Source organism: Mercenaria mercenaria, chromosome 4, assembly GCF_021730395.1.
Source record: "Mercenaria mercenaria strain notata chromosome 4, MADL_Memer_1, whole genome shotgun sequence".
Taxonomy (NCBI): domain Eukaryota; kingdom Metazoa; phylum Mollusca; class Bivalvia; order Venerida; family Veneridae; genus Mercenaria; species Mercenaria mercenaria.
This window is the reverse complement of record NC_069364.1, coordinates 53,778,376-53,789,235: the sequence shown is the minus strand read 5'-3', so window position 1 is coordinate 53,789,235 and position 10,860 is coordinate 53,778,376. Positions and strand designations below refer to the sequence as shown.

General features: G+C 34.6%; 1 protein-coding gene across 2 annotated transcripts; it reads left to right on the top strand.

The window, feature by feature from the left end:
* Positions 1 to 757: 757 nt before the first annotated feature.
* On the top strand, positions 758 to 6,714 carry LOC123551757 (apical endosomal glycoprotein-like). Of its 2 annotated transcripts, none has more exons than XR_008370607.1 (7): positions 758 to 1,217; positions 2,032 to 2,152; positions 2,487 to 2,618; positions 2,848 to 3,098; positions 3,371 to 3,709; positions 4,062 to 4,155; positions 4,397 to 6,714. XR_008370607.1 is itself a non-coding variant. In XM_045340923.2 (7 exons), exons 4-7 carry the CDS (start codon positions 2,958 to 2,960, stop codon positions 4,701 to 4,703), a joined length of 630 nt encoding a protein of 209 aa, XP_045196858.2. In that variant the 5' UTR covers positions 758 to 1,217; positions 2,032 to 2,152; positions 2,487 to 2,618; positions 2,848 to 2,957; the 3' UTR covers positions 4,704 to 6,714. The 2 variants fall into 2 exon arrangements, 1 of the variants encoding a protein (XP_045196858.2); XM_045340923.2 differs by having other exon boundaries at positions 3,371 to 3,458.
* Positions 6,715 to 10,860: the final 4,146 nt, after the last annotated feature.

The following is a 10,860-nucleotide window of genomic DNA, read 5'->3' as shown; positions in this document are numbered from 1 at the left end:
AAACTTTTGCTTGTGACCACTCTAGAGGTCACATTTTTCATGGGATCTTTATGAAAGTTGGTCAGAATGTTCATCTTGATGATATCTAGGTCAAGTTCGAAACTGGGTCAACTGCGGGTAAAAAACTAGGTCAGTAGGTCAAATAATAGAAAATCCTTGTGACCTCTCTAGAGGTCATATTTTTCATGGGATCTGCGTAAAAATTAGTCAGTATGTTCATCTTGATGATATCTAGGTCAAGTTTGAAACTGGGTCAGGTCCAGTCTAAAACTAGGTGAGTAGGTCAAATAAGAGAAAAACCTTGTGACCTCTGTAGAGGCCATATTTTTCATGGGATCTGCATGAAAACTGGTTGGAATGTTTATCTTGATGATATCTAGGTGAAGTTTGAAACTGGGTCAACTGCAGTCCAAAACTAGGTCAGTAGGTCTAAAAATAGAAAATCCTTGTGACCTCCCTAGAGGCCATATTTTTCAATGGATCTTAATGAAAATTGGTCAGAATGTTCATCTTGATGATATCTAAGTCAAATTTGAAACTGGGTCATGTGCGGTCCTAAACTTGGTCATTAGGTCAAATGATAGAAAAACCTTGTGACCTCTCTAGAGGTCATATTTTTCATGGGATCTGCTTGAAAACTAGTCAGAATGTTCATCTTGATGATATCTAGGTCAAGTTCGAAACTGGGTTACGTGCCGATAAAAACTAGGTCAGTAGGTCTCAAAATAGAAAAACCTTGTGACTCTCTAGTTTAAGAAAGCTAACTGATTTAAAACAACTTTTTTGATGACAAATCAAATTGAATTCATTACTCCAGATATAGCATCTCCGTATACTCTTTTGTATCTCTGTATAAGGCTATATCTCACTTAACGCCATAAATGAAATCGGTTGATGATTAGTACAAAGTAATATGTACATTAAAAGTAGAAAGCTTTCGTTTCATATTTACAGATGGCTTTTTCATTGCATTCACTAATAATCGAACAGACAATGTAACAAATAGAGTAACTGCTAAAGTCAACAATAAACAGTATTCACAAGGACTAGCTTGCTTTCGATTATGGTACTCACGTACTAGTGGAAACAGAATTACAATTAACGTTTACGTTTTGAAGACAAAATGGCAAAAGGAAACATCAATTGTCTTGAGAAACGCCGATGAAGGAAAGTGGATGCATGTATACATGAACTTTAACGCTTCGAAAGATTTCAAAGTGAGTACAGTCGCACTTTTGTGAATTTCTTTCTTTCAAAACACTGCATAGTTTTTTATGTGTAAAAGCTTCTGCAAGTATCAAGATTGATACTTTTAACACTTTTGGTTTCACCGTTTGTCTCAAATATTAAAATTATCTGCGTCTTATGAATTATTCTATCACTTCTAGTATAGTTTTGGTATTTTTACAAATTCATATCAGGTATTGCTTGCAGTGACGCGTTTCTTTAATATTTATTGCGCCCTTCCGGATACCAATTCATCATTTCCTTACTTTTCTACATGTATTCGAATATGCCCTTTTATTTTAGTCTGAGACAAGCTGAAATTCCACCTGCAACGTGAAAACATTTCGTGTTTGTGCGTGCAGACATCGTTTGAAACGTATACCAGTCATAGAGAGAATAAGACACTTAAGTTATCTGAATATGTATGAATATGATATTCTTACATGTTAGATAGCATTTCTTATTCTAAACAGGGTTTAGCTATCAAAATTCAGAACAATACAATATTCATATTTTTACTAATTGATTGTACAAAGTTAATGTGTGCTTGAAAAATCTCGATGTGTTTTTAAAACCTAAACCTAAACTTAAAACGTACGTTTTAACCTCAACAAAGTCTTTTCCATAAATTCTTGGACATTTGTAACAATAAGCCGCGTGCCGAACTGTTCAATTCTTATAAACATGCCACAATCAAACCAGGTGCTTGGTAGGAGATTAGGTCTTTGGTCTGGTGTACTTCCAGTTTCATACAGGCTTACAAACTTTATGCGTTTGTTTGATGTAGTTGCAATATTGTTTCAGATTGAGTTTGTCGGTAATCTTGGCACAAACAGAGTGGGATATGTAGCTGTTGATGATACTGTTATAACAACTGGCATGCTATGCTCAGCAGGATCGAATATATAACATTGTTCTAACAAACGTAACTATGTACATATTATTATTGTGTATTCAAAACCGTTTTTACTAGCGGCTCAAATTAAAACTCGTACTTGAGTTTCATTTGAAAAACATTGCTATACATGCTAAATCAAAAAAGCTCAGTCGTATTAAATACTTTATATCTTAACATCTTGAACAATTTTGCAGTTTCGAAATATCTATCTATTTCGTCTGACTGAAGTGTATTGTGATATTTACGAAATTGTTTCCTTATCCAATCGGCTGCTTGAAGTTACATAACATAGGAAACAGTGACAAATTTGCATCATGTAGATAAGGAATTTGAACTAAAGTGTATTAGACTGATAATTCAGATTGTGACTTTGAAAATGGATTCTGCGCTTGGAAGCAACTGTTACAAAACTCTGAAGATGACTTTAACTGGAAAAGAAGTGGCAGCACTCCTAGTGCCAATACTGGACCAGAGAAAGATCATACTTTTGGAAGTAGCAAATAAGTCAAATAGTAGAAATGACACTATAACATAACTATTTAAACAGATACTACAATATGAGTATTTGAATCTCTTTTATCTCTTGTATTGCTTACTATGATTTCGTGCCAATTATGGATGCAATCACTTTGTCTTTACAAGTACAATGTTTTTTCTAACCTTTAAAAGTTAGCATGATATGTATAGTTTTATGTCATATCGTTCTTTTTTATAATTTGCAGATGGATATTACATATACATTGAATCAAATAAAAAAGATGAAAATAATACTGCTTGACTGTCAGTTTTACTTGACGGCAATGGACAAAAATGTTTCTTATTTTGTTTCTACATGTATGGGGAAGATGTCAACTATCTTCATATATATGTTACAACGCACGCCGATGGTGAACAACATGTATATTCTGCACACAAAAGCAAGAGAAAGCAATGGGTAGAAGCGCAAATCGAGGTTATTGATAAGGCTTATCAGGTACAGGATTGACTTGCATGAACTTTATCAAAAAGTTGATATAGTTATTAGAAAACGCCATATATTTTGTTTAGATAAATGTTTGTTTCTGTCACAATATTCCACTAAATGATTGTAAAGCATTGTGAATTTTTTTAAATACAGATAATTTAATTTAAACACAGTTTTAAAATCTTAACACAACGTAAATAGAAATAATGGAAATCCACAGGTCACCCAACACGGCATAAATGAAAATGTCACAGGCTAAGTACAATTAACGTATATTTCAGATCATACTTGAAGGTGTAATAGGTATTGGTGATTTAGGAGACATAGCCGTTGATGATATAATGATAAGATCTGGTGTTTGTAAACCAAGTAAGATCAATGAGTCAGGAGATCACATCAGTTATACATGTCTTGTATAGAATGTATCATCTTATCATGTACTTAATGATATATTAATAGCGATAAGGTTTGTAGTATCCTCCATGTGAAGAAGACATCAAGCATGCTCACGGAAAGTCGACGGTTTTACTCAGATGCCCGTGCATGTCTTAACACGGAGCATCATCTTGGTCTTCCTACACCATCAAATACCAGAAGAGTCGCCATATAACCTGAACTGTGTAGGTGTGAACCAAAACAATCGGGAAAAAATTATATATATATCTATGTATGATTGATTTCTATGAAAAAAACACACATTTTTTAGATTAATGAGTATAAACGTCCAAACGTTATTATTTGGGAATGAATGACTATTAAATATTTTCATTCGAGGTATCCTATTTTTAATTCTATTGTAAATTTAAACATAAATTTGATACTGGAACCAGAATTTTAAAACAAATCCTCCAAAATAACACATTTGAGGTCGATCAATACACGTACACTTTAAACAATTGTAAATAGTAGATCCATGTTAAAATCATAATTATCAATTTTCCAGTTTTCTGTTTACTGTTTTGTTTATTTTAGGTGAAAAAGGAGGAGCTCTTACTGCAGTTTATATTTTGGTTCCAACAATCATTACCGTTGTAGTGGTCAGTAGTGTTGCAATATTTATATGGAGGTATGATAAATTTTCCAACAGTTTGCAATAAACGCGATCTTTATAAGATTACAGTTTGATAGAACATGAACATAAGATTTCTTATATATTAAATGTATTTATGATTGATATCAGGAATTGAAAAAAGTAACATTTTTATATTAAGTTGCTGGACAAAAATGAGTTCTAAACGCTGACTATTAAATTTAGATTTTTGACAGGCAACGTTAAGTGCACATAAATTTGTATTTCTCCTTTAAAGGAAAAGATATTCGAGCAAAAAAACATCCTCTGATGCTCCACGTGAATCACCGTCAGAAACTACAGGTTCTGTCAATTCTTCAAGAACCAATGAAACGTACACAGGTCATATCGTTGAAACTCAAAACAATAATATGCACTCTAAGGCAAGTAAAGTAGCTTCTGATGAAAGTGAATATACGGTAATTACTGACGACAATATTCAGCCACATGACTTTAACAAAACGGAATACAGCATTATTAATATGAACCAGAAAATTAAGCAAGACAATGATCACGTTTATGATCATCTGAAACATGCATTATAACATACTCGTTTCTATTCCCGTTAAGATACAATGGAACCGGAAAGTCAATATTTTACCATACACTGACGCCTGAATTTCATATCGGGTGCGTTATGTAATTTAATGTATGTCGTTGCATTAATTCCTTTATGAAGTTCTTTATTGTCAATGCTTTTTAACAGAGCCATATTATTGACATTACATTTATACGTGTAGAAACGTATGTGATAAACAGCTTACTATTTTGTCATCGGGAAGTATGTACTCGATCTTTAGCTCCTCATGTCGCTCAATATTTTCGCTGCAGAACTCGTGCATATTTCCGAATACAAAGTTATCGCCTCATATTGATAAATCATACTCTCATGTGTTGCCAAAGAACAATGACAATTTTGATAGAGTCGATGGGTCCGGGAAGTTTGCTGCATCTGCAAATCAAGCTCAGAGAGGAGACTTCAACCCTGCTGTTTAGAGTTGGACGGAAAGACTTACAAACATAACGACGGGACAATTCATTGTAGTTTAAAACAAATCACACCAAGTTTCCCGTTTAAAATTGAAGATAACCTTGATGTAAAATACGACCGGGCAAAATCCCGGGACCTCGATCCGTCAGTTGCAAAACGTGATGACTATTCGCATTTGCTTACTGCGGATTCAAATACAGATCCTGTGATAGAAAAGCGAGCTAATTGTCTTAAAAAGAGTACAGGTAATACTAAAGAGAATGCTGAAGAAGACAAGTGTTTTACTGTATTGGCAAAAGATGGGAACTTTGATGATCTCCCTGGAACACAGGATTCGTGTATTCATTTATAACTTAGTTTTAGGAAAAGAGCAATGAATGTGGAAAAGAGCTTATATTTGCTATCTCTGATTATTATCGTATTAATATTTTTATTTATTTCTGAGACAAGCTGATCTAACAGTTACTTTTATCAAAAATAAGAAGTACAGAATACAAACATTGTGTCTAGAATATATTGGAGAATGAAATCAGAAGAAACATAAAATCTGTATACGCCATTGTATTATCACTCTGTTGGTTAGTTTATTAACAGACAAGTAGGTATAACAGAGTGATATGTCTGAACCTACGGGCCCAGTTTATATGTTTGACAAAAGTACCATCGGTTCTTTAAGGAGTATTCATGGCAGTCGCCTTATCTAAATCTATATCATAAGTAAAACAATTTTAGTGTATGTCAATTTATTGAATTCCTATTGATTACGTTTAAAACTGTGTTGCTCTAGTGTTATTGCATTCAAATCAAAATCAGGAAAAAACGCCAGCAGTACGCTTTATGAAAATAAAGTATCTCACAAAGTTACTTTAGATTATATAAGGTCTCAAGAACGTGTAATACTGGGATATACAGATATTTTAAAAGATAAATAGTGCCTCTTTAAAGAATATAGAGAAAATTGGCATGTACGTGAAACACAAATATGCAGTTTACAAGCACAAATGCGACGTAGAGTAATACATCAACCTCAATATGTCTTAAAACATATGAACTTGGTGAAATGGATTTTTGTATTGTTGACTTCCGAATAGAAGACGAGAATGGTCTGACTTATAACGACACGTGGAGAAATGAAAATCATATGAACCTAAAGAAGTGTATATTTAAATGTATCTACCATTTTATTGTTATCCCTCCTTTTACTTGTGAGAAGGTTGCTTAGAAAAATGAGATTGTTTTCAATTCCGAAAATAAGAACAAGCAAGAAGATTGATCCGGAGGCATATGTTGAGGTTATTTCAAGAATTTTGTTTATTCGGTTGCTTGCATTTTCTGTTAAAAATATCACATCAATAAAGATACCATTTACATTTACTTGTTCGCATTAGGCCCCAGGTCAAGTGCCTTCAGTAAATTGTATAAGTATGTTTTCAAATTCAAACAATCACTTGTTTCAAACTGTTAGGTTTAAAACAATTTATTATTTTATTTTAAACATATTCTGTTCTTTCCATTGTTATGAGTGTTCAACTGCTTTGTGAATAAAGTGCCCTGCATGAACGCTATACCGATTCCTTGTTAAAGAAAATAGTTTCTAATTTAAATTCGGACAAAGATACTGGCATAATCGAAGACATTTATTCATCAAAAGTTTTTAATGCAATAATAGGATATATACCTTCTGCTTTTATCATGACGTTGTACAGGTAACCGTTTTTACCTTCGTTTTAAACTAATACTATTTTAATAATATAATACCTTTAAATGGTGTATAACATTGCCAAATTTACGAGGGTGATTCAGTAAATTTTGTCACTGGTCTTTGTATGCCTTATTTATCAAACAGATCAAGACATTTCCCTTCAAGTCATCCATTCAAAGTATTATACCGTTATAGAAACAATCCTTTGGAGTCTTGCTATCCCTGACCAAAATGCTGCAAAGTAGTGTCCCCTTAGTATACTGTTGAGATAATGAAATATTCAGAACCAAGGACACTTCTGGTGGTATATTGTTAGCCATCGAGCATTTTCGTAAGCAAGAGAAATTGGAAAACGTCACAAGGACTTAGGTTATGGTAGTAAGGCGGTCACTCAGCCTGAATGACTTTTCTTGTTTTTCTAAACTGTAAAATAATAATTTTTTTGACTTCTGTGGGCGTCCGCATCATCATGAATATTTTAATGCCTTTCAAACATTTATTTGGGGGTTTATTTTGATAGATGTTTTGATAGCCGCAAGTACTTTATAGTCACTGAATTTGCTTGTGATGTTTTTACCCTCTGTGTAAAGTATTTGTACAACGGGGCTGCTCTAAATATTAAATCTCCTTGAACATTTTGTCAATTTCCAATATTCTACTTTGTCTGAATTTTACTCAGCCATTGTTATTAGCCTTTACCCTGCTATATTTCTAAATTGGACTGGTCCATCAATCAATTTGGGGCAGTACCACTTACCATTCAAAGGGTGTTTACTGAAAAATTACCAACTGTAAAGCGGACAGTGCTGACCATGATCAGACTGCACTGATGTGCAGGCTGATCTTTGTCTGCACTGGTTGCAAAGGCAAAATTCACTTGCCGCCAGCAGGTTAAATGTTAATTGTCCTTAGGTTTCAAAATAAAGAGCCATGTTTCAACCCGAGTGAGCAACTCAAGAGCTTTCTTGAATTAGAATTAACAAATTAGCAGTTAATTTGCCTAACCTAAACATTTTTAGTCCGGTGTCAACATATGGAGGACCCATCTAGCACAAACTTTCTTTAATTTCAAACGGGCTGTCAGAGTAAGAAGGACGTGCCCATAATGCGAGTTTGTTATTTTTTACCCTTTTGAAATTTTGATCCAACCGAATCCTCTTCTTACTATCACTACAGAATTGCCATGGATACAACACATTTCAGATTATATCTCTTTCGGAGAAATTAGCAAAGAAACCCAGGCTTTAGTGTTAGCCCTGAGTCTACTTTTTTATTCACTTTTCATTATAGCATTGAAATACAGCCACTGCATATGAGTGTTGATACTTCCACAATGCATAACTTGGGCAACTGTTAGCAGCTAGCTTTACCATAATGTAGGACTGCAATTAGAAAGGAGAACTTATTATTTACATTACACATATACTTTGGATAAGTTTTATGAGAAGTGAAGAGAATTGTACCATAACGAATGTAGGTTCAACCTTAACCAGACCAACTTTGGCTTTGCACCAAGACTCAGTCCGGTCATGAAATATGCTTGCGTCAGTTAAATCAGTGACAAACGCTGCTCAAATGGTAGTTTTAATCATAAAACGTCAGGTTAAACGACACAAGCTCTAGTTGCTCTCGGCCATAGGAATCTGAAAATGCTTTGGACCATAGCAAAGTTGTGTTCTTTCCAGAAACTAGCCGTTACCGTACTTATATATTTTCCTTTGAGCAATATATGAGACATAATAACGAAATTATGTGTAATTCAAGTTGATAGTGGCAAGAGGTGGCATATTTAATTATTTGAATAAATCTCAGGATTTCCATGGATATTTCCGGCTGCCAAGGGTGTATCTTTGTATGGAAGGAGCGTTGGTCTTTGTTTCATGAAACTCCATCGAGTATCAAGAAAATAAACGACAAAAATGTTACCTAACCGAGCCAATTTTTGTTCAAGTTTTCTCGTCACCTTAGCTAATAAGTCACGTGGGTTTGCCACCGTGTGTATAGAAAGTTCAAGAACAATACAAAATGTACTTTTATGGCATGTACAGATCATTTCAAACTTTAAGTTTCGAGGATTATCGAAATTTCATCTAATATATTTAACGACGCGTGTAGTCGCATGAAAATTTACTTTTAAAACAAAAAAAGGATGTATTATAAATAAAATGATAGAATAGATTAGTAAAAGTATCACTGTTTTGTAAATATGTGTGATGAATTGTTATTGACTATTTAAATCAGATAGAAGGTTTATTAATATTTTCTAGCAATCTCTTGCTCATAACAGTCATGAATTTAAAACTGCGTTGCCTTTAATTTCTTCCGCCGGCCACTACAAGTGTTACAAGTGGTGTCAGGAGTGGGATAACCATATAGGAACCCACACGGCTAATAAGAAATAATCGCGTAATGCTTACAAGAGAATGACACAACATTCTGAAGATATGTAAACAAACGTATCAAAGTACTAGAAGTATAATGTAAACAAGAATAAAAGCAAAGAGTATCACAGTATAAACATATCACAGGGCTTATTAATAACAATAGATATCAATATATAAATAGGGACATATATGAATAAAGAAAGAAATAAAGAAAGAACTAGAATAGTATTGTTACTACAAGTAAGCCTTAACAAACACAGCTGTTTATTTTACATTTATTTGCTGATAAATATTACTTACTCTGACAGTGAAGTAAGAAGCATGTGACACTACTCAGTCTCCAGAACAACAAGAACTACCGCAACCTCTAGTTTCAGTGGTGAATGCAGAGGAAAGTGACACAGATATGCCACATCATTATCAACATCAAACACCTCGACAAAGACCCACTATGAGAGAACAGCCAGCTCTGTCTCAGAGCAGAAATCACTCAAATAAATCAAAATTATTATGATATCAGGTATTTGGGTCTGTCAGTAGATCAACCAGGTCCCTATGATGGTCAGCAGCCAAAGAATGTCCATTTAACAATTAAACCTCAGTGTTTCAGTGGTGAGGAAGACTGTTATATGAGGTATGCGCTGAACTTAGCCAATGGACTGATTGGGAGCGAGCATTAGCACTTCTTGCCAGACTGCGGGGTGAAGCTCAGAACTTGTCTATGACAATTAATAGTGCCGAGAGGGAGAAAAATACTCAGACATAGTGTACTACCTTAGCCAAAGGTTTGGTAAAGCCAGACAGCAACTAATGTGGATGACAAGGTTTGAAGCCCGGTTTAAATGTCCCAATTTGCTAAGCTTGGAAATGATTTGTGCCGGTTAGCTCAGCGTACTTACCCATCTATTACCCATGATGCCCAGGAGATGATTGCACTTAACCAACTGTACAATAAAATCTGTAAAAAGATCCGTTGGAAGCAAAGAATGGAACCAAGAAGAATAAAAGCAGACATGGTTTGATTGCGTCTGTTCATGAAAGGTAATGGTACTGTGCAACACCTTTCCTAAGCGGAATTCTATTACACATGAATGGACTCCGTGATCCCAAAGGACAAGAAAATATAACAACACAAGTGTGTTTCGGCTGTACAATGATGACACAGACTCTCCAATAGCTCCAGGACTGCGTTAAGAAGCTCTCCGAAGCACGAAACGAACTGAGAAACAGATGAGGTAATCATGCTCTAAAGCAATGCTTTCAATGTCAGTCTCTCCTGTCCATCTCATTAAGACCAGTCCATACAACATGCATGGGTCCCATCAGGCACATCAAATAAACAAAGACTATGGCTACTGATGGCACCTCAACACAACCAAGTGCCAAAACCTAACACTCAGAACCAAGATCATGCAACTCTGCCATAGAAGAGACAGGAAAGCACCAGGCCGTCAACCCAGTAGGCCCACACTCGATGGCGTGCAATGAGCCTTAAATTCCTGAAAATAAAATAAAAAAAACAAGTTATGCAGATACAACATTTAAACACTGAAAAATGCGAAATTTCTATGTCTGAAGCTCTCAAATACGAACATATTTCACATCTGATGCATAATGACACTTTC